The following is a 26,044-nucleotide window of genomic DNA, read 5'->3' on the forward strand; positions in this document are numbered from 1 at the left end:
ATTCTATAAATATTTAAGAAAGAAAGAAAACTAATTTATTCATGTTGTGTATAAAGTATAAAAAGACTTAAAATGAGTATTGCTAACTATAATACTTGTATTCTCTATCTCATCTCAAGAGGAGATCTTTTTGTGGTTTTTGTCGCCTCATATTTTAATAATACTAAAATATCAAACAAAAAACATTGCTATTTTATTTATACAGGAGAGAATACATTTATGGAGATTTTCCATTTTACCATTAATTTTATTAATAGAGTCTATGTATGTGGGTAAATATTCCACCCACGTAAAGTCAGGGGGGTCCAGATAGTCTTGTATGAATCCGTAGTAATATCTGGTATAAATTAAAGCCCGTGTCAATGACATCGTCATCTGTGCCCGGAATACGAAATGGGGCATATTGCACGCGAGATAAATCTCTTCTAATGTCCTTTACCTAATGTGATTTATGATATATTACCAGGAATATCTAAAACTCATATTTTAACGAATCCTGTCATTTGCCCGGGAATTAATAATGTTACTGTGAACAGATAAGAGACAAAGATTCGCGTCGCGTATATTGAATATTTGAATGGAGCAGACGATAAGTATTTGAATGAATTCCCTTTTTCACTTTTTATTAGTTAGACTTTTTTTGCTGTGTGTTTAAAGCTATTGCCGGCTCAAAACATGGTACATTGAGCGTCTCTGATAATGGATGTAGAAAAATTTGAACTCTTTGATGGAATATGAAAAGAAAGTAGTATGTTTTGTTTTCATGAAAACTAAAAAAAATAAGAACGATGATGATGGAGATAAAAGGATGGAACTCCTTAATGGGATATGGTGGAATAGTTGTGTTTGGATTGCACCTTCTCTGATAAGTTTGCTTGTTTGAGGTGTTAAATAAAATAAAACAATTTATTACTTTATTTGACACTCAACCACCTAATAAATGAATCCATTCTCAATAATGGCCAATTAAAACTTTTTTTTTTCAGTTAAAATGCCAGGCATAATATGTTATTCGAGTGAAGTTTCTAGTTAGCTTTGACGTGTTGTAACTTTCAAATATTTTTAAGTAGTACCATAGGAGTACTTACTTGTAAAAAAGCTGTGACTTTGAGAAAAGTCAGTGAAAAGTTAAAACGTTATTATAGAGTAGTGGTAGAAAAGAAAGCGTCGCGTTGGGTGTATTGAATATTCAATCCAAATAGAAGTAGGATGATATTCGAATGAATTTATTTTTATCAATGAAAGTTAAGGCGTTATTATAGTCGTTTCGACTTTGTCATGAAAATAACATGGTGCGTAGGTAGCGTGAATCGTGTCGAGTCTTTACGTTTATATTATAGAAGATATACTCGGCATGAATGGTGCTGATAAAAATAACTCTGATTTTAGAGCTTCTCTAAAAATAGCCATGCCTATTAAACTAGATATATTTATAATAATATAGTATGAAACCTACACCTACATATAGAAAGGTACAAATAAGGAATAATGAATACAGAATGGTCTTCGTACTATTATTTGTATATTATAAAACATGAGAAACTGATAACGAAGTATTTTATATCAGTAATGTTGGTTAACAAATAAAAATATATAGCTAATTTACCAACATTGTTGACCAGGTGTACAAAGAATTACCAAGGGTCTGATTTTTATTGAGTCTTTTGGCAACAATGTGAACTTCGACTTTATTAAAAAAAAAAATTAGTTTGATGAAATTAAATTTTATGTAAAATTCAAACTGATCCATCAATTCACGTGGCTCCACAAACAACAACTTAAACAAAGTACAATAATTATGTGACAACTTGCATAGCCTTACAAATAAAACAATTGGTCCTTTGGTTAGTTCAACTCTATTCTTATTAAACAAATATAAGTACTTAATATTTTTACACTAATTACTAAATATTTTTAACCTACGTGCTATAATCCCAATCATAGCATAATGGAACTGCTATTTTGATGTCAAACTTAACACGTACAATTCTGCTTGAAAACTCGTGTATTAAAAGGTAACTACATATATCGTCTCGATTTTCGTTCTATCAAGAAGATTATATAACTTACCCAACGTACATATTATCTACTCGTAAATTAAAAATAAGTATCCGTGTTGTATCTGCGCTAGTATCAAAATTCAAGGCTAAGCCTGTACAAAGTCACTCGTTCCTAAGAAAGCCCTAATAACATTAGCAAGCCCTGATAAGTGTTTGCGCATGGAAATTGAAAAGCAATTTGGTTATATTTGGGTCAGAAGTACGATATGGGTGATGTGAGAGAAAATAGAATTCTTTCCGCGAGCTTCCATGGCAATTTTCCTGCTTTGTTATTTTATCTTCGAGTCTCTCGCTACTCATGAAATGAATGGGGTTTTGTTAGTTTACCATCGTATTTTTCTTGGAGGCGGTTTTGTTTCGCTCTTTTTTGTTGTAGTAGTTGTAGCCTGTAACAAGGTACTATACTATATGAAGACTATCTTTCTTATCGGCAAAAAGGATATGAAGCTGTTCTACTTCGTAGTCCATACTACTCTTCTGCGCTACTATGGGATAAATATGTATGAATTTTCAAACATTTGAATTTTCTGAATTTTTTTGAAATAAAGTAAAAGCGTGAATGGTGATTTTTCATAATTATACGAAATGTTTTTATGTATATTATGTAAAAATAAACTGATTGACTAACCAACGAACAGTTCAAACCATTAGACTTAGAAACGAGACTCAAAACATGTACATTTTCTCTATAACATTATATTTTCCCAATAAGAAAGGATTTTCTTAAACTTCGCCCAAGCTAAGCTAGAGCGAATTAACTAGTCCGTAATCATTTGATATTATATAAATGCAAAATTGTGTCTCTGTTTAATTTCCAGCTTTTCATCGCACATCTATTTAAATGATTTTGTCAAAAGGTACCGTCCATTCGTTCCCGGTCACATCCTGGGAACAAACATAGGTTACTTTTTATCCCGAGAATAAAAGAGTTCCCTTGGGATTTATAAAAAACCCAAAATCCACCAATCGACAAAGTCGCGAGCATCATCTAGTTTATAATAAAGCTACAGGTACAACAAAAGTTATAAAATAAATCTCTAACATACAATAACTTTGTGTAGATCGTTGTAAGCACCTGGTTCAGCTATATTTTTTACCTGAAAAACTCCTTTTCAGGGCAATAACCTTTGGAACTTCTCCTAGTTTATGAAAACACTAAAGCTATCACAATTGAAAGCTAAATGTATGGAGAGAGACCGTTTTAATTACACACGTGACCAGAATGTTGTACTTTACCTGCAACTAATGACCACCCTCTGTGTGTGCTATGAATTTAATTATTAGGTGTCTTTGTCAAGGATATAAAGTGGACGTAGTTTTAAGTTAATGTTTCTTTGATGTCCATTGGCATTAAGGAACCCCCTTCATACTAGAGGTTCTCCAGCGTAGGTGTTCGCTGAATGTATGACACCGAAACTACGCAGATGCAGAATTATTACGTTATCGTTTTGGTATTTTTATTTGTCACTATAAATTCCAACCAAAACTTTATTGTTGAATGTGCTGTTAAAAAGAAAATTATTACGAAAATCACACTTAATATTATAAAGGCGAAAGTTTGTATGTGTGTGTGTGTGTGTGTGTGTGTGTGTGAGTGTGTGTGTGTATGTTTGTTACTCCTTCACGCTAAAACTACTGGACGGATTGGGCTGAAATTTAAAATGGAGATAGATTATACTCTGGATTAGCACATAGGTTTCTTTTTATCCCGGAAAATCAAAGAGTTCCCACGGGATTTTTAAAAAACTACATCCACGCGAACGAAGTCACGGGCATCAGCTAGTGAAACAATAAAAATAATAAAAGGCTATGGGTGGACCCACCATGGGATTGCAACCAATTCAAATTAGATAAGGCTAGCTGTAAGTTTTATTGTACTATTCTAAATTATTGTGTGCTATATTGTAGATACATAAAAAGAACTTCAGATTAATGTTCGCAATCGGACATGTTGGTCAAGTTTTAATGCAGCGTGTGAGTTGAGTTTTTGGCATTTGTGCTACGGAAGCTTGATGCATGTCTTCGCTGGAGAAACGTTAGTGCGAAGAGGCTCTAACTTTTAGACAAATACCTAAAGTTTATTTTGTTTTGCTTGAAAACATTTACACTGGACAACGATGTCACCTGGTGATAAGCATTAATCCGGTTTAGGTGGTTGGCACTTTCCAAAGCTGCCCAATTAAATTTTAGTATACCTAAGCTTCTAAGTTTTGTCTGAAAATTACAAGAAAATCTACAGCAACGAACGAACTGTCATATATTTTGCTGAGCTTATAACCTTTATTACAAGTTTAAAGCACAACACTCAGGATGCAATCTTCCCCACGATTAACAGCCTGGGGAAAGGATCAAAGCCACGAAGTCTGTGCCTACTGACTTCACTATCGGACGGAAGACACTCGTGGGCGTGAAACTGCAAGTGTCAACAATAACTGCACAAAGCTTCAGCGTAATCGGATGAATGATGCGCGAACACATAGAATATGAACATTATTTTGTGGGTATAAGATTTTATTAATAATTGTATTTTCTAATTATAAAATAAATGAAATAAGTTAATATTAATGTAACATGCTTTGCTATAAAAAATGCGATTTCTTTCTTGAGAATACAAGTGTTTATGTTCGTATATGTTATGACAATTTAATTATATGAAATGAACACCTGTTTCAACTAAGAAAATGTAATACTAAAACCTTATTCTTTTAATGTGCTTTAATAAAAGCAATCGACCCAAAACCTGTTCTCATTTTTCTAAAAGTTTCATAGTGTATAACATTTTTTCTAGCGCTACTATTTTTATTATCTATTCAATAGAAATGCATGAAATCCCATTGAAAACATGGAAATATTCTCTTCAATAGCGGAGCGTAATGCACTGCAGAGAGTAAATCTCTGAACCCTAGAGACGTTAGAATTAATTCCAGTCACGTAGACAAATTTTCATTATATTCACTAACTTGTATGAATGCCAGTCCGCATTTTACATCTGTTTATGAGTTTATAAATAGCTGTACCTATTTCGTTTCAGAAATATTATCGTATTAATAGAATAAGTAGAAATACATGATATTATAATAGTCTAGTTGCCTTACTTAAGCTTCTTATTAGGTGGGTCCAGGGGTTGACATTTAACTTTCCAGAGTTACGTGCGGTTTACTCTAGTAAATATATTTCTCGGTGAATAACATTATCAGAAAACCTGCATGGCTGAAAGTAACTATCCATGATACTGTCAAAAGTGTGTAAAGCCTGTCAATCCACACTTGGGCAATGAGATTGAGAATGATCTAAATCCTTCACATTCTGAGATGAGAGTCGAGTCCGGTAGTTGGCTGGCGAAGAGTTGACCTGATGATATACTTTGTATGTTAAGTTAGTTTTACTTTTCTAATAGTTCACTATTGTAGTATAAAATATATTTATAGTTTCTGTCCTAATAAAGTAAAATCAATATTTCAAAAAGTTATCTAGTTACATTTTACTATATTACTAATCTACGAGACCCGAAGTTGATAATTTTATAAAAATTATTATTTTTATAAAATTATCTTATTATAGGTAAGTAACCTAACAGTTTATATTTTTTTACCTACATTATTTTGTGGTTGAACTTAAATAATTTAGTTTATTTTGCATCATTATTATTCCAAAATGATTAAAATTAAATAAATACGAAATGGTAGCGCAAAATAAATTTATGTTGACGTCCAAACGCCAAAATAAAATAGCGAATATGCTACGTGGGAAATTGCCCTTATAACTAACTAGGCGCCAGAACACTTCATGGCATAGATCCTATGCAAACGTTTCCCTTATCAATTTGACGCAAAGATCCCTCCCTCTTGACAAATGCGCTCACCTGAGAGCCGCCAAGGCTGTCCCGGTTCCCACAATGCCTTGACCCGTACCGATGGGCCCCATTATAATAAAAACCCCATAATGCGATTGAGGCATACCGAAGGTCTTGCGTGCCAAAAATTTATCAATCGGGTTTTCAGGGAAATTAGGGAGGCTTTTGTTTTGATCGGTGTCACTTTGAGAAGCTATTTTTATGAGTTTACCTATTTGTATTTTTCTTCGTATTATATACTAAATGATGCCCGTGACTTTGTTCGCTTGTATTTAGCTATAGTAGCTCTTTGATTTTCTGGGACAAAAAATAGCCAGTTTCCTTCCCCGAGATGCAAGCTGTCTCCGTACTAAAATCAGTTTAACGTACAGGCCATGAAAAGCTAATAGACAGACAGACAGACACACTTTCGCATTTATAATATTAGTATGGGCAATAGCCGATGATTATATTAGACTAGTACATTACAAGGGATTATGAGTAAGATTTAAACATAACTTTTACACTTCCTTGTGTTGTGAGCTATATGTAGGTAATATAACTTAACTAATTCCACACAAGAGACCTCTAAAATTCGCAAATTCAGACCCTTCGGTTAAGACCCGCGCACCCCAAGCTCCCCACTTAACTAAATTTTACATCCACATAAATAAAGTACCCTCCAATTAAAACGCCCCGAGCGAGCAGTTAGGTCTTTTGCCAAAAATTACCAACCAACCAAATTTTCAAATTATGAACGTACTGAATACTAGCAGGTCAAGTTCAAATTATTTTGGAAATTGGTTGATACCTATTATGGTTAATTAAAGAATTGTTTGTAAATTAAACTTTAGTGGCTACAAGCAGATATTCAGAGTTCATTAGTCAGAGTCATTTTCATTACTTCTAAATGCCTCAGCAGGTTAGGATTTATGGTGTATGGTGTATCATCATCCCGAGAGATACTGACTATAAATTAAAAATATGTTTATATTGCGGCTGTATTGTGCCATTTAGGACCTGTAAGCTTCTTCTCAGGCAAGGGTGCGTTTAGTTTTATGTTTACATAATTAAAAAGCATCGCCATTTACGCCACTACTATTTTTAACGTAATCAAAAAGCACTATATAACACTTTGAAAATGACTTCTCAGTCCGTACTCAGCTCCATCATTTCAAAGACTTACCAAACAAGGAATAAGACGTTAGTTTTGCTTATTTTTTGGTGCATGGTGTAAAGACTTACCTATCAAGTGAGACAGCGACCAAGCTGTAGACGGACGCGGCTACTGACAGTCCCTGCACGTATGGCACAGTCTTGCACATCAGCCAGCCCAGCACCCACGCTGTAATGACCAAAAAGGCACAATTATTAACCGACTTCAAAAAAGAAGAGATTCTGAATTCGACATTTTAGTTTGGTGAAGATATGGAGAGATGGAGTATACAACTCGTATATGTATATAATATAATAAAGTAAATTGCTCGCGATCGGTGTAATATAGCTTAGTAAACAGTAGTGTAGATCCTTGGTTTGATTGCCAAAATGTGCACTTTGGAAATTTATAATTTCTAAATTTCTCTGGTCTCGTCTGGTGGTAGGCTTTGGCCGTGGCTAGTTACCATCCTGCCAGCAAAGCTGTGCCGCCAAGCGATTTAGCGTTCCGGTACGATGCCGTATAGAAAACTATAAGGGATATGGGTGCCATATCCCTTCCAAGTTAATCCGTTTTCATCTTAGACTGCATCATTATTTACCACCAGGTGACATCGTGGATAAACGGAATCAATCGGAACAAACGGAATAAAAAATACCACCGCGTGAGATCTCAATCAAGAGCTAACTTGTAATAAAAAAAAAGTTAATTCCTCATTTCCTCAAACAAATAGGGGTGAAGATTTTAGAAACTGTATTTCTATTTTCAAACAAAAGGGATTAAACGTACCTACAATATAGGTACGCGTCCTAATTAATTCTCAACCTTTTTCATACCAGATGAGCGTAAGTTGGGCGCCTTCAAAAGGTCCAAAAGCGTTCGCCTCAACAGGTCGCACTGAATCAATATTTACACCATAGCCTGCCCTGCACCTCCAACTAGGTCAGGTCACTGTACCTCGAACCGACAGCCTTGCATTCCCACATCCACCCTCCCTCTCACTCATACCACAACCCTCATATCACCGTCCCGTTCCGACTTAACCTTGTCCCGGTATAAAGGGAATTACAACACAAAAGTCGGAAATGACAGCAGCGCGATCAACTCAAATTGTTTCTTAGCTCCTTGCGTTACAGTCGTTTATAGTTTCATGCGCAATAAGGAAGAGTTGCATCTTATCGATTTAGTAAGAAACTGATTTTACATTAATGAGGCATGTTTTGGAGTAGGACTCTCTGTAACCCATATTATCAGTCCTTGACCCGGCCGCGATTATGCTCAGGTGTATGGAAATGAGATTTTATTATGAATTTCTGAATGCCTGGTAGATAGCTGTCGACTCTTTCTACTTGATTGCTTTGAAGGAAATTGAAGTTTTCTTTTCTGCTATGCCCGTGACTCGTCTTTAATTTGGGTTTTTTATCCCGTGGGAACTTTTTGATTTTCCTGCCAAGTTTCCTGCATGAAAGAGAGAGTCAAAGGTAGCTTTCAAATTATCTCGTGAAAATGCGGATGGTCCATGAAAACAGACATGATATAGACAAACAGACGTACAAACATACAGAGAAACAGAGACGGGGATATTTAATTTCCTATTTATAATATTAGTTTAAAGTATACATTTTTATAGTACCACAAGGAACACAACCTATTTAGGGTTCAAAAGGAAGGAACATTTATAGGATCACTTCGTTATCTGTGTCTGTCAGTCTGTCTGTCCGTCCGACCGTTTGTGAATGTTAGTGTGATACGGAATATTACAGTACAGGAAATTTCATGACAAGTGTAAATTAAAAAAACACCCCCGACAAGTGAAGGTTACAGTAACTAGAAAAGAGCTGATAATTTTCAAACGGCTGAACCGATTTTCTTGGATTATAGCTAAGAACACTCTCGATCAAGCCACCTTTCAAACAAACGAGCTACGATGCCACAGATACACAGATACAAACGTCAAACTTATAACAACCCCTCTTTTTGGGTCGGGGTCGGGGGTTAAAAATCCAGATTGACAAATACAACATACCGAACTGAAATATGTATGAAAGTTTGCGGTGGGTCTGCACTTAGTTTACTCAACACATATTTGCTGTGAAAGTTATAAAGCTTAATTTGAGTTGGTCGTACAAACTGGGTGTAATACAAGTAAGTGAAAATGTACCTACTTGTGCGATATGAATTATTTACTCGCGCGCCCGCCTCTTTGCCTTTGCAGGGAGTAAAGCTAGGTACCTTGAGTGTTGGGTGCTTAGTTTTAATTACTTTATTTTTGCTGGATTTCGTATGACAAGTTAATTATCTTTAATTTTAATACTAGACAATAAAATTAAAACTAGTATGCTTTTGTTTTGAGTTAATATGGACCTCATAAGAAAGCTAAGAATCACTCAGCGGACGATGGAGAGACGTTATATGCTTGACATGGCTTGAGAAAATCTCTAACAAAACTATGTATACTTAATATAAACACTAAATATTATATTACATGAAGCGAAACCCACACCTTTTATGAGTATACTTGGTACAAGGATTATTTCGAGCCGGAACCCAACCTTGGACCTTCCGGTTTTAGGACGCATTTAAATGAGGCGATCCCGCACCTGCCCTTTGCTTGAAAAGAGATGAAAACGCTCGAGGTCGCTGTGAAAAGGCCCTCTTACATTTTTAAGATGCTCTCAGGGAAGAAATAAAGTCTTTATTCATATTCAAACGTCGAAAATGCTTTTCAAAAATTCACGATCACAACGTTCAAATAATACCTAAGTATGCTTAATTCAATTTGTATTGAAAAACTTATTGAAAAATCTTATTACAATGTTAAAGGATTATTCAATTAATGTGAAAGCTTGGGAATAAGTTTCTTAACAGGGCTCTCTCTCCGTCACTCGTTTCATACAATCGTAGTTCAAATTTCATTTGAATATTAAGCAACCAAAGTCCATGAAATTTTGCAGACATATTCTAGAAACTAATATCTGTGTCTGTGGTGTTTTAGATTTTTCTAAAAATATGTAGTTTTAAAATTACAGGGGCTCAAAGATTTGTATGAAATTTTTTAAGACCGCGTAACTTTGAAACCGAATATTTTAACAGAAATCTGGAAAACCACAGACATAGATATTAGTTTCTAGAATATGTGTGCAAAATTTCATGGACTTTGGTTGCTTAATATTCAAATGAAATTGGAACTACGATTGTATGAAACGAGTTACGGAGAGAGCCCTCTGCGGCTTAGCAGACTTCACAACACCATTTAGAACATTATAGAGACCCCTTAGGCATGCAGGTTTCCTCACGATGTTTTCCTTCACCATTTCAATAATTGACTGATAAAGAAACAGAGCTTCGAAAGTTAAAGCTGCGTAATAGCACAGAATTGAACCTCGGACCCCTTGAATACCACTAAACCATCATAATTTTTCATCATTTAAAAAAAAGAAATGGTAGTAAAACATGAAGTAAAAAAATTGACCCAAAAAAGGAAACATTAGGTAAGTAAGTATATTACGAAACAAAACAACCTGAAAACCTCAAAAACATCAGCAAATTACCAGTATCCCTGTGCGCGGAGATGGATTGGTAATACGAATAAAAACAAAAAAAAATTGACCCAAAAAAGAAATCAGTAGGTAAGTAAGCCATATTTTAAAAAATTAGGCATATTAACCCTGCCCAGCTTACTCATTTTAAATGTAGCCATTTATGTGGCGCAACATAAAGATGAGTTTGCGGACAGGGGGAGTAAGCGCCTATTTAACCTTCGATATCCTAATCGCCTGATGGTGAAGTATCACAGGCTTGAGAAAGCCTCGCGAACAGTGTTTGGCATGGGTCCCGAGGTATATAATCGGATCCCCCACGTCATAAGAAATGCGCAAAACATTAGCATTTTTAAACGAAAAATGAAAAGCTGGCTTGTCGAGGAGTCTTTCTATAGTTATAATGAATTCCTACTTAGAAAGATTGAAGACAAAATTGATTATTAATATTTATTATTGTATTTTATTCTATATTTTTAAGAAAAATTTGTGACATTTTATGATAAAAAATAATTTGAATTATTGGATTGACGTATAATGTATATTATCAAGAATAAATGACTATGACTATGACTATGACTAATTATATTACGAAACAAAACAACCTGAAAACCTCAAAACATATCAGCAGATTACCAGTATCCCTGTGCGCGGAGATGGATTGGTAATATGAATAAAAACAAAAAAAATTGACCCAAAAAAAAATCAGTAGGTAAGTAAGTATCAGTAGGTAACTAAGTATATTACGAAACAAAACAACCTGAAAACCTCAAAAACATCAGCAAATTACCAGTATCCCTGTGCGCGGAGATGGATTAGTAATACGAATAAAAACAAAAAAAATTGACCCAAAAAAGAAATCAGTAGGTAACTAAGTATATTACGAAACAAAACAACCTGAAAACCTCAAAAACATATCAGCGGCTTACCTGTATCCCGGTGCTGGGAGATGGATTGGCCAAATGTATCGTAACATTAGCTAATGCTACACGCTGACCTATTTACTAAGCCCAGTTTAGGAAACCTGGTTTTTGGTTTACCTCTCTGACTGATATACCGATCAGTTACACTACGCTTTATAGGGCTATTTACCCTGTATATATTTGTGTTGAAGCTTACAAAATAGGTGAGAGATGAGGTAGCCTCATTCCTAAAAGAAATCCTATTTTAGTTCGAAAATATTAGATCAACACCTAACAACAAGTGTACATTAAACATTTATAACATCCCCGACAAGTGAACGTTACTGTAACTAGAAAAGAGCTGATAACTTTCAAACGGCTGAACCGATTTTCTTGGATTATAGCTAAGAACACTCTCGATTAAGCCACCTTTCAAACAAAAAACAACTAAATTAAAATCGGTTCATTAGTTTAGGAGCTATGATGCCACAGACAGATACACAAATACACAGATACATACGTCAAACTTATAACACCCCTCTTTTTGGGTCGTGTGTTAAAAATAAGAATTAATGTAACTACTTTTTTTTTTACGTATAAATTTTTTTTTTTTAAATATTACAATAAAACTTAAAGCTAGCCTTATCTAATTACTATACAAATCATGCCCGCGTGGAATGGTGCCAAGAATACTGGCTGCATTTCCGCGTTGGACAGCCAGGCTGATCCGTTGCGCAAAAAATGAGCCAGCCCTTCTGTCACCCGATGAGGCTATTAAACGCGGTTAAGTAACTACTTATCACTACCCATGTAATCAATGTGAAGATCGTACTATGTTTGTTTTCGGTTTGTCCTTCAATCACACCGCAATGGAGCATCGATTATATTCCACAAAACTTCTTCTAAACCTTATAATAATAATTTTTCTATCAATTTTCTTAACCAGGAACCAATAGAGTGTAGACCGCTTTCAGTGATCCGACTTTCATCATTCCCCTCAAAGAAAACGGTCGGTCCCGGTTATTACCAATAGCATCTGATTACCATTTCAACTTGTCATCATCATCATCATCATCATGATCAACCCATTTCCGCCCCACTACTGAGTACGGGTTTCCTCTCAGAATGAGAAGGGTTTAGGCCATAGTCTGCCACGCTGGCCCAATGCGGATTGGCAGACTTCACACACTAGAATATCATGGAGAAATTAGGTATCAAGTATTATCAAATCGGTTTCCTCGTCATACATTCCTTCATTGCTTAATCAGTTGACATTAAATTGCGTAATTTAACTCCGAAAACTTAGAGGTGCATGTCTCCCGGACACATTGAATAATAAGCCGACCTCTAAACCACTATAGGCTATCTCATCAATCTTGCAGCATGTGTTAATAACTTATTAATCTACCTTAAAAATCCCCAAAAAACATAAAAAGGTGCAAAATAGGTCCCTTTGTAAATTGTAAGTATCTTTTATTATGAAGGGGTTCCCATGTTTTTAAAAGATAAGCATACGAGGTTGACCGTGTTAAACCTATTGAAGTTTGTGTATTCCGTGCCATTAACTTCGAATCACAATAAACAAACCCACTGACACATATTAACCATTTAAACGCGCACATTATCCTCCTCGCGAGGCAAATGGCCCGAAAAATCCAATATGTCACCCCCAGAGCAATATACAAGACACAATGCAGCCTTGCCGTCTATCCCACTCCGCGCTGCAGGGAATTGACACAGCCTCGGCCTTGGAGTGCGTCCTACGACAATATCTTCAGTATATTGTAATTTTGTCGCCTCTTTGTCAGCGAAAAGTCGTGAGGCATAAAATTAATAACCAATCAGCTAACAAGAAACAAGTGTAAATTAAAAATTTATAACACCCCCGAGAATCACTAAGTGAAGGTTACATTAACTAAAAAAGAGCTGATAACTTTCAAACGGCTGAAGCCATTTTCTTGGATTATAGCTACAAACACTCTCGATCAAGCCACCTTTCAAACAAAAAAAATAAATTAAAATCGGTTCACTAGTTTAGGAGCTACGATGCCACAGACAGATACACAGATACACACGTCAAACTTATAACATCCCTCTTTTTGGGTCGGGGGTTAATAGCTGCAGTTAAGACTGCAATTGGGTGTAGATGATGTAGAAATCACTTGCTTTAACGGTCAATGAAAACATCGTGAGAAAACCTACCTGCCTGAAAGTATTCCACAATGTTCTTAAAAAAAACTTGACCAGCGTGGTGGGCTTTGGCCTAAACCATTCTCATTATGATAGGAGATCCGTGCACAGTAGTGAGCCGGCAGCGATAGGATGATCACAACCAACGTTAGACGAAAATTTACTAACAAACTATATCACACAAACACCCACGTAAGGAATTCCTTCAGCATACATCAACACTGTTTATGGAAATAAAGCTTGGCAGCAGATTCTGCCCCATATGTGTAGAATAAATCAGTAGAACCTAACTATGATATATTCTCTACCCTATATCTCATTTATCAGCACTGCTGAGTGGGCGCCAATTTATTCATTAATTCGTATAAACACGCATTGAAATCTGATTTTGTGAGTGACTGATACTCTATCTCAAGTCTCATCTCTTGCGTTAAAGATTATCTGTGCTGAGTATCCAATGTAAAGCGATTATAGCATAGTGGTTAAAAGTCGGTCTCCTTTTAAGGAAGTCCGGGATTCGATTCTGGACAAGCACATTTAGGTAACTATTTTCAGTTACGTGCGTTCTTGCTTTAACGGTGAAGGAAGACATTTCGAGGAAACCTGCATGTCTGAGAATTCACTATAAAGTTCTCATTTTGAAAGGAAATTCGTGCTTAGTAATGGGCCAGCGAACCTACTGTCAAAATTTCATGTTTCTAACCCCAGCGTTTTAGGCTGTGCGCTGATATAATATAATTTTATTTATACATATTATCAATAATTAAAAAAGTTATAAATGCAAAAGGTACCGAATCTAGTCAAGACATTGCCAACTAGAAAATAATATCCCATTTCTCCTTCGCTGCATTTCTCAGACAGTAAATTACCATTAATTAATTTCATTTATCTCTGAAGTTAGGAAAGTAAAACAAACTAATTAGAATTATTGTCTGAATATAAACAAACTGGAAAAGATATTTCACTCTATTGGATAACTTAATTATACTTTATCTCGTAAAGTAACCGTATTGTTTTTTTAGGGTTCCGTACTTCAAAAGGAAAAAGGAACTCTTATAGGATCACTTTGTTGTCTGATTGTATGTCAGTCTGTCTGTCGTATCTGTCAAGAAACCTATAGGCTACTTCCCGCTGACCTAGAATCATGGAAGGCAGGAAGATAAGTCTTATAGCACAAGTAAAAGGGAAATTCTGAAATCCGTGAATTTCTATATCACAAAAAAAAAACTAAATTGTTATTTTTTCGATGGTACGGAACCCTTCGCGTGCGAATACGACTCGCGCTTGACCGGTTTTTTATTTTATTAGATTCTCTTTTTCCATGTTTTACGATACAAACAAGTTGACAAAAGTTATGGTCTTTGGACCTGGACATAATCTATACTAATAAATAAAATTGGAGTGTCTGTCTGTAATTTCGAAATAACTACCGCATATTAAGGTCATATGGTTATTTGAACGATACTATAACTGAATCACACGTTTTTAGAATTTTTGTCTGTCTGTCTGTCTATCTGTCTGTCTGTCTGTCTGTCTGTCTGTCTGTCTGTCTGTCTGTCTGTCTGTTTGAAAAGGCTAATCTTGGGAACGGCTGAACCGATTTTGACGGGATTTTCACAGACAAGTAGAGAATTGACCAGGGAGTAACATAGGCTACTTTTTTAACCGACTTTCAAAAAGGGAGTTGTGTTTTTCTACCTATGTACACCGAAATCTCCGAGATTTCTGAACCGATTTGCGTCATTTCTTTTTTAATCGATAGAGGAACTTTGCGACATTGTTTCATAAAAAATTTGGAGTCCAACTCCTCAATCCTGATGCTGCAGGGGATCTGACCAATCCACGCGGGTGAAGCTGCGGGCATCAGCTAGTAAAATAATATGTTGGTAGCAACATTTATTAAACTCTGTGTATAAGTTTATTGATGTAAGTTGTTCATTCGTTTTTATTGTTGGTATTTTTGTTTTATTTAAATTGATCAGGTTTAGCTTTAGAATAATACTAGAGGATGCCCACGACTTCGTCCGCGTGGATTTAAGTTTTTAAAGATCCCGTGGGAACTGTTTGATTTTCCGGAATAAAAGGTAGCCTATGTCCGTCCCCGAGATATAAATTAACCTTGTACTTTTCGTCAGAATCGGTTGGGCCGTGAAAAAGTAGCAGACAGACAGACAGACACATTTATAATATTAGTATGGATATGGATGATAATCCATCATCATTATCAACCGATATACATCCAGCGCTGGACATAGGTCTCTTGTAGGGACTTCCACGTGCCACGGTCTTTCGCCGTATGAATTCAGCGCTTCCCTGCGATTCATTTGATGTCGTCTCTCCATCTATTGGAGGGTCTTTCAATGCTGCGCTTCTGGTTAGGGATCGCCATTCTAGCATCTCAGGACCACAAACGTCAATCGATTTTCCGAACTATGTGCCCTGTCTATTACCAATTCAGCTTCGCAACCCGTCAAGCTGTGTAGGTTACTCTGGTTCTCCTACGGATCTCCTCATTTCTGATTTTATCACCTAGAGAAACTCCAAGCATAGCTCTCTCCCTCGCCCTTTAGCATTCAATATTAAAACTATTAAATACAGCAATGGTTTTATGAAAATCTTGCCTAGAATCAAACGCAAATGTAGGGACCAAATCATAACGCAACTATGAACGTTAGAGTGTAAGAATGAATGGTTTTATTAAAGCACTTAAAAACTTTTTTGAAACATTTCATTTGAATGAGAGTAACAGACGTGGACTATGATCTAGAATTAAGTCTTGAACTAGAGAGCAGAGACAAACACTTGCAACAGATTGTAAGTCATAAAATAATCCTCTTTCAACGAACTTTAAAATACGCCACAAAACTGGGCTGCCATCCGAAAAATAATATTACAAGTGTAAATTAAAAATTTATAACACCCCCGACGATCCAAAGTATTTGAGTTTTCCAAAACATCATTTTCAAATAAATAATTATGTATTTAGGCAACGTCCATCTTGACAGCTTGACATTTGTCAATTGACATAATATTAAGAACCTAACGGTTATCTAACCTTCTTTTCTACAAAAAAACTAAAAAAGAGCTGATAACTCTTAAACGGCTAAACCAATTTTTTTGGATTATAGCTAAGAACACTCTCGATCAAGCCACCTTTCAAACAAAAAAAACTAAATTAAAATCGGTTCATTCGTTTAGGCGCTACGATGCCACAGACAGATACACAGATACACAGATACACAGATACACAGATACACAGACACACAGATACACAGATACACACGTCAAACTTATAACACCCCTCTTTTTGGGTCGGGGGTTAAAAATACAGTAAGAAGAAGTAAGAACAAACAATGCCTCTTTTAATTTAACCATTTATTGTAATATTCGATGGCCCCATATCAGATGCCTTCACATAGCCAACTACAACTGTTTTTAGGAATCCCGTGAGAACTCTTTGATTTTCTGGCATTGAAAGTAGCGTCTATGTCCGTACCCGGGATATAAGCTAACCCTGTACCAAATTTCGTCAGAATCGGAAAAAATGTTGGGCTGTGGCTGTTGCAGACAGACAGACAGACACACTTTCGCATTTATAATATTAGTATGGATAATTCCAAACAAAAATGGAAAATACAAGAAGGCGACAACCCTAGCTATGAATAACTTTGTAGACGGACGAAGGAACTATAAAACTGTGTAACCAACATTGGAGGCACGCCCAGAACGAATGAAGACTTTAAAAAATACCCTCAAGTTATTATACCGAAGTTAGGGGAAGTCAGCAATAAATACCCAGAGAGTTGTAAAATATGATTGCTGGAATAAAAATCGAATCCATTTCTTTATATGTTTAGTGCAAGGTCTAAGCCGTTTAAGCCGGTGCTTTAGGGGCTCTGAAAGCGTTAAGATATTTTGAAATTGAGAGATTTGGGAATAGCTCTGAAAGCAGAAGATCCTAAGTTACATCTCCAGTAGAGTAAAACTATGTGAGCTATACTTACTATTATTCCGAAAAAACTCCTACCACTATGCGATTAATGGTTAAGGGTCGCCCTCAGCAATAAGGCACTGAATCCTAGAAATTGACTTCAAATTAAAAAGCGTTTCTTCTGTTTAAGTTTCAACCCCAAATTTCACACCTGGAAATAAAGTTTTATTTAAATTTTATAAGTTTTTCCGGAAAAGACGGTTATAGACATCTGCCTCCGATTCGAGGGGTTCGATCCCGGGCACGCATCTCAAATTTTTCAAAGCTATGCAATTTATATGTATATAAGAGTATGCAATAATTTTCAGCGTTTTAAGGAATTAAATATCACTTGCTTTAAGGGTGAAGAAAAATTCGTGAGGAAACCCTACAAACATGAGACTTGAGAGTTCTTAATATTGTTCTCAATGTGTGAAGTCTGCCAATTCGTGCTTGACCAGAATGGAAGACTATGCCTCCTTATTAAGTGGGTTCCACGCATCTCAGCTTATTTCGAGCTAAAGTACATAATATTATCTTATTTCTGTGGTACCAAAGAAACACTGTTTCTTTTTCATTCTTTCTTTTTTTCTTAATTCCAACAGGAGAGCTCAGTAGTAGGCCGGCGATGGATGGAGATGATGAAGTTTTCCCGGAAACTAATGGGCGCTTTAGTAGAGTTCAACCGGATGTGACGTCAATAAAATAAACATTAAAGTGTCGAGGAGGAAAGTTAGGGGAAGCGGGTAAAAACCTTTTATTACTTTATACGAGACATAATGGGTTACGCACTAGTTATGTGTGACTTTTTTTGTAAACAAAATGTGACTTTGTACTGGTAACTGTAACCTATTTTGAGACACCTTCAAGGCAAGAGTGAATAGGCATTTTCTAGGAAAGTGAACTTAGGTATCATTGTTATCATCATCAACCCATGGCTGGTAACTACTGATGGGTCTCCTCTCAGAATGAGAAAGGTTTATTCTCGAACATTCGACATTTCACCCTATCTTTTTCTCATATTTTAGGAAGGGAAAGATATTGTTATAGATTACTAATGTGAATTTCGCATTTTGCGTATCGTTTTACCTACGGTGTTTGGCATTTTGCGTTTTTGGCCTAGTGAGTCTATAGCTTTCTTTAGCATAAACATAACTTCCATATTTCTACGTAGAAAATTTTAAAAATTTCCGTCCGATCTCTAGTCTCTACTATCGGCAACAAACCCGCACTCGTTGGCATGGCAACTATTTGTAAAAGGGTCGTTCTCAACATATTTATGAAGGACGGCACTTTCTATGGAGCCATGGCTATTGATTCCTCAAGGGCACATCCCACAACTATTGGATGCATTAGAAGCAACCTTGGATCTTACATGGTCATCGCATTCAAACTTAGTCAAGTGATAATAAAATAAATTACATGAAGGAACTAGAGTATTGAATAGACAGACTGCCGGTTTCGCATTTTTTGATAAGTATGTAAGTATTTAAAAATTATTTAGAACTTTCCTTGAAGTGTAGGTCAAAAACAATATCATAAAAATCTATACTAATAAATAAAATTGGAGTGTCTGTCTGTAATTTCGAAATAACTACCGCATATTAAGGTCATATGGTTATTTGAACGATACTATAACTGAATCACACGTTTTTAAAATTTTTGTCTGTCTGTCTGTTTGAAAAGGCTAATCTTGGGAACGGCTGAACCGATTTTGACGGGATTTTCACAGACAAGTAGAGAATTGACCAGGGAGTAACATAGGCTACTTTTTTAAGCGACTTTCAAAAAGGGAGTTGTGTTTTTCTACCTATGTACACCGAAATCTCCGAGATTTCTGAACCGATTTGCGTCATTTCTTTTTTAATCGATAAAGGAACTTTGCGACATTGTTTCATAAAAAATTTGGAGTCCAACTCCTCAATCCTGATGCTGCAGGGGATCTGACCAATCCACGCGGGCGAAGCTGCGGGCATCAGCTAGTTATAAATATATGAGAAAGATTGGCAGACTTCACACATCTGAATCGTATAAGAATTCGATTCTTTTGTGGTAAGGAACCCTAAAAACCTTTTCGCATTAATAATATCATGAGTAGTGGTACTTTTCTTTTGTTTTGAATTACAATTGCGAAGTTTGAAACATTGGTATGAAATTATAACTAGTAATAAGAAATGATAAAGCAGGCATGTCTTTATGGATTTCACGGTAGGGTTCACTCCATTGCGAAAATTCGCCTTGAAAAAACAAAACTCCACAATAAGATAATGATTCAAAAATTTATGTGCAGCTGTCGGATTCCGAAAATAAAATAAGTTCTGTATCTTTCACTACTTTGCCTGTAGACCAGGAGCTAGTCAGTGAGCTGTTTAGTGATTTATAGCACAAAATCTTTTACAAAAAATTAATATACTGTATGTCTGTCTATCTGTTTGTTAACCATGATTGCATGGATACAGTTAAAGACCTAGAGAGTTACGTAAGCTACTTTTATCTCCGAAAAAAAAGAGTTGCCACGGGATTTGAAAAAAAAACTTAAATCTACGCATATGAAGTGGACATTTACCAGTAATATATATACATTGCAATTGAATCGTTCATTTCAAAAACCACTTAAGTCACTGAATTATATTTTTTTAAATATACTCAATTGAAAACGGTTTCATTTAAAAGTGAACGAATTCCGAAGGACTTTTGGGCTGAATATAGTGTTTGAACTTTATAAGGAATGTACTGATTTACATGGTTTTTCTCCATGTTTTTACATCTATCTTTGAGGAAGCATTCAATGCATAAAAAGCATGTTTGAGAAAAACTTGACTTATGTGTTTCTTGGAAAGACCGATTCAATTGCAATATGACAGTAGAAGCAGTTACATCGACATAAGTGTTTTAGTACTTCAAACAAATCACGCACTTACTCTTACACTACATGCATAGAGAAAATGAAACTAATAATTTATACGTCATTACAGATTCTGTACAAGTCACAAGTTTCGATACAAGAAGGCTCTGCTATTCGAGAATGAACTTAATCGTTTTTTCCTTAGTGTCTATTTTTCGTCGGTAAAAGTAAGTATGAAGCTTTTGGTGTAGTGTTATTGATATTTGATCCTGTCTAGTGGATCCATGTTCGGGCGCTTTGTTTCATATTTTTAAATTTATTTCCTTTACTAAGTATCTTCTTTACATTCGGATATGGTACTCTTGGTATTTTATAGTAAGTAGATGACAAAATATTTTATGTGGTTGAGAATCGATGCAACTATTTTAAATTCTACCAATCTGCGTACCTAGATTGTTTATTGATACTGGGAATAGACCAATCCATACCTACCTATAAAGTCCTAAATCTTGGCACATACAATACGCTAGAAAATCAAGAGACGCGTCGTTTTAGTCTCCGCTACCGTAGCTTCCTCAGGAGATGTATATCCACATAATATCTCCCGAGGATGCTTTGGTAGGTACGTACAACGTACAAACATACGTTAAGTGTATTCTAGAAGATTTGTGTGGTATCGCGGTGGTGACGATGTGTAATGCTTATTTTTCTCCTTCTTAAGTAGTGGGAGGGCGGGCGGTGCAGATCGCATGCTGCACTGGCCGTGTTTTAGCAGATTATAGCAAATTAAGCTTATGGTAGTTACCCGCCTATAATAACAAGTGTAAATTAAAAATTTATAACACCCCCGACGATCCAAAGTATCTGAGTTTTCCAAAACATCATTTTCAAATAAATAATTATGTATTTAGGCAACGTCCATCTTGACAGCTTGACATTTGTCTATTGACATAATTTATTATGAACCTAACGGTTATCTAACCTTCTTTTCTGCAAGAAAACTAGAAAAGAGCTGATAACTCTTAAACGGCTGAACCAATTTTTTTAGATTATAGCTAAGAACACTCTCGATCAAGCCACCTTTCAAACAAAAAAAACTAAATTAAAATCGGTTCATTCGTTTAGGCGCTACGATGCCACAGACAGATACACAGATACACAGACACACAGATACACACGTCAAACTTATAACACCCCTCTTTTTGGGTCGGGGGTTAAAAATCAGTTATGTAGCAATTTTGACGGGATGACAACATACGAACGAGTCAAACTAATGAAAAGCGATACTACCTATATCAATGCCTATACCTAACTCGAATTAAGATTTAACTTAGAGCGAAAGATTAATTAAAATCAAGTTTCAAGGAGTTTCCACCGCGCGGGAAGTAGGTACAACCTGTCACTTGCAAAGGCTGACTGCTGGTCTGGGGCGCGAACAATGCGTGACCTTGAGATCATGCCCCTAAGGTTTCAGCCCACGTCTATTTCAGGCCCTACTTCAGGTCTGCATGAGATTACTGGAGGCGGGGAATTCATGTTACTGTGATTATATAATTTTGGAGCAATTTAGGTTTTTATATAGCAAAATAAAGCCTCGATAGCTTAACAGTTGAGGAGCGGACTGGATCACGAAAGGTTGGCGGTTTAAAACCCATCCGTTGCACTATTGTCGTACTCACTCCTGACAAAAGTTTTATGCTTAATTGGAAGGGAAAAGGCATGGCTAATATTCTTTAAAAAAAATAAAAAAAATAAAAAAATACGTAATTGGAACCGCTAGGATGTGGAACGCCCTTCCGGGATCAGTTTTCGCCTCCAATTCTTTTTACTTCCATTTTCCAGGGAAGCGTGCTCTACCTTAGGCTGCATCACACCTACCAGCAAGTTGAGTGCCACATGTTAAGTGATAACCGCTGCCCGGGAACATTTGCAGCACCAGAGGAATATCCAATATTTCTTTTGTGGTCCACCCCTTGAATAACACCATGTTGAAACCTAGTGGCACTTGTAGGCCCATGCGTTTTTTTATTGCAACATTTATATGCAATAGAAAATACAGAAGTGATAATATCCTAGTGGTTAAGATGTCAGCCTCCTATTCAGAGGGTCCGGGATTCGACCCTGGCAGGGACAGTTTGGAAATTTATGACTCCTAAATTGTCTCTGGTCTTATTTGGTGAGAGGCTACGGCCGTTGCTAGTTACCACCCTACCGGCAAAGCCGTGCCCCAAGTGATTTAGCGTTCCGGTACAACGCCGTGTAGAAACCAATAAGAGTAGCCCGTTGCCATCTTGGACTGCATCATCACTTACCACCATGTGAATGTGTGTGTGGTGACATTGCAGTCAAGGGCTAACTTGTAATGGAATAAAAAAATTAAAAACCTCACCGACCAAAACCGGGGCGGGTCAGTTAGCTTAAAAATATGATCTGTAATATAAGTAGAGGTCTTTGATACTTCTTCGAATCAACAAAGAAATAATTGAGAATTAAGAACAACAGTAGGTAATAAATGAGCTTACCCATCGACGCTTAAACAAAGCTCGTAAATCTAAAGTCTGCAACAGACAGACGAGCGGCGAGCCGCGGGGATGCTGATACTGATCATAAAGCACCGACACATCTAGAGATGATCATAAAATTTATTTTGTTAAACAATAAAATAGATATAATAACGACTCATCATATTTCTAAAACCTGCCAAGTGCGAGTAAGACTCGCGCACTGAGGGTACCGTACTCGGGTATTTTTTCCAACATTTTGCACGATAAATCAAAAACTATACATAAAAATAAATAAAAATCTGTTTTAGAATGTACAAGTAAAGTCCTTTCATATGATACCCCACTTGGTATAGTTATCTTACTTTGAAAATTGAAACACATTTTAATTTTTTTTTAAATGATGTAACCACAAATTCGTGGTTTTCAGATTTATTCCTGTATCTTTGCTATAAGACCTATCTACTTGCCTTACATGATTCTAGGACAACGGAAAGTACCCAGACAGACAGACAACAAAGTGATCCTATAAGGGTTCCGTTTTTCCTTTTGAGGTACGAAACCCTAAAAATATCTCCTTTTCAGGGTTCCATTTTTTTTTAATGTATAGACTAGCGTTCGGCTGCGATCAGACCAGCTAGCAAGTGATGATGCAGCCTAAGGTGGAGCGCGCTTGCCTAGAAGTTGCCTATTCACTCTTGACTTGTAGGAAGGGAAAACTAAACCCGAAGGTTACCAACGGGAACTTTTTACTAAGCCTCCGCTGTTTGTCCGTCTGTCCTTCTGTCTGTCAGCGGGCTGTATATCGTGAACCGTAATCGAATAGGTAGAAAGTTGAAATTTACACAGAATGGGTAGGTATTTCTATTGCCACTTTATTAACAAAATAATTAATTTCCTTTAAATTTTAAAATTGACCACCATGACAATTTATAAATTGTTGCCACCCTTCGGTTACGGAACACAAAAACAATGCATATTAAACCACCAGAACATGTTTTGGCTGGCATTTACCTACTTTTTCTATGGCTCTATCATTATTCGTTTCATACTTGAAAGGTTAAACGGTTCATTAAAACACAAAAACAGACAAAATATCGTCGTTTATTATAACGATAAAAATATTAACAAGGACAGTGTAATATTGTGTATAAAATGTTATCTATATTTTAACGAGAATGTTAAGGTCTTTATAGGTATTATATCTCATAACATAACTCTATATCATTTGCTTGAACGGTAAAGGAAAACTGCGTGAAACTTCACACATCTTTGAGAATATTTTGGAGAAATCTCAGGCACGCAGGTTTTCCTTCACCGGTTGCTTAAGGTGTTGAAAAGTTGGAGGTGCGTGCCCGAGATCGAACCCCCAACCCCCCGATACAGCTAACTATAATAGTGCATCGCTAGACATATTAATTATAAATGCAAAAGTGTGTCTGTTCGTTTGTTTTATTGGTTTACCTCCCCGGGAGCAACTGATCGACGTGATTTTTAGGAATTTTAGGATTTTAGGACCTCAAAAGGAAAAACGGAACCCTTATAGGATCACTTTGTTTTACATAGCCATCATTAAAAACAGTGAGTTTCATAGGCTACTTTTTATTCCGGAAAGTCAAAGAGTTTCCACGGAATTTTTAAAAACCTAAATCCAGGCGAATGATTTTGTGGGTATCAGATAGTCTGTAATATTTCCTTACTAAAGAGATATAATAAATCGTCCATTATGGCGGCGTTATCATAACATAGCATCTTTCCCGACACTATTTGAGTAAAACAAATTGCCATGGATATACCTATTTCGACAGGAATTATTTCATTTCCACGGAAATAAAATCATTCCTAAGAAAAAGAATAAAGTTGAATTTCCAGTGAACAAACATGCTCAAAATAATGAAGCCCAAAATAATTAATTCAAAAATAAGTTTGTTTATTAGCAAACTCAACACTCACTTAACAACTTCACGATCACGGGTTTTTTTAATTCCATATCTCACCTGGTGGTAAGTAATGATGCATTCTAAGATGAAAGCGGGCTAACTTGGAAGGGGTATGGTAGTTTTATCAATCAATTTCTATACATCATCGACAGCATCGTACCGGAACGCAAAATCTTTCGCGGCACGGGTAAGGTAGAGAAGGAGATTTTTCTGATTTTTTTCGGTCATGCCCTTTACTAGTGTGGCTTTACCATTAATACTTCATCATCATCATCATCAGCCTGTGGACATCCACTGTTGGACATAGGCCTTCCCTATAGAGCGCCATCACACCCGGTCTTCAGTCTTCCTCATCCAGCCACTTCCCGCCAGCCGCTTTATATCGTCGGTCCATCGTGCCGGAGGGCGCACCACACTACATTTGCTTAAACGCGATCTCCACTGAAGGACTTTCCGAATACCGAAGGAATACTTGTTACTTTCTTATATTTTTTTTTAATTAGGTAGTACCTAGTTTTAAACCAAAGAAAATCTGAAAAAGCAAGGAAAGATGACTAATTCTTGCAAATCCTTTATGAAAATACCAAACACCCACACGAATTCCGCAATATTCCAATAATTACGAGCCGCAATCGCAGAGCGCATTCCTGGAAGGAATATTACGTTACTGAGGAAGGGGGTGGGGGTGGAAAATTCCAATCTCTGCATACGCTTTAGCATGCAATATTCTATGCGACGCTGTCTCGCGAATGTGGAGCTATTTATTGATTTTCACAGTCTTTGGAATAATTAAGTAGTTGATTAATACGTTGAACGCCGTTTGTTTGTATGAAAGTTCGTAATTAGAAAATGTTTCGCAATTTTTGGAAATTCTACCACCGATGGCTTTAACACGTGAAATACAAGTGTGAATTAAAAATTTATAACACCCCCGACAAGTGAAGGTTACCGTAACTAGAAAAGAGCTGATATCTTTCAAACGGCTGAACCGATTTCCTTGGATTATAGCTAAGAACACTCTTGATCAAGCCACCTTTCAAACAAAAACAAACTTAATTAAAATCGGTTCATTGGTTTAGGAGCTACAATGCCATAGACAGATACACAAA

General features: G+C 36.2%; 1 protein-coding gene across 1 annotated transcript in view; it reads right to left on the reverse strand.

The window, feature by feature from the left end:
• The window catches only part of LOC123868687 (neuropeptide SIFamide receptor-like), a 124,433-nt gene that overhangs the window by 54,201 nt on the left and 44,188 nt on the right, over window positions 1-26,044 (reverse strand). The window contains exon 2 of the mRNA XM_045911238.1: window positions 7,138-7,237. Coding sequence (XP_045767194.1) covers window positions 7,138-7,237 — 100 coding nt within the window. The remainder of the gene's footprint in view (window positions 1-7,137; window positions 7,238-26,044) is intronic.

The sequence above is a fragment of the Maniola jurtina genome, chromosome 10 (genome assembly GCF_905333055.1).
Source record: "Maniola jurtina chromosome 10, ilManJurt1.1, whole genome shotgun sequence".
Taxonomy (NCBI): domain Eukaryota; kingdom Metazoa; phylum Arthropoda; class Insecta; order Lepidoptera; family Nymphalidae; genus Maniola; species Maniola jurtina.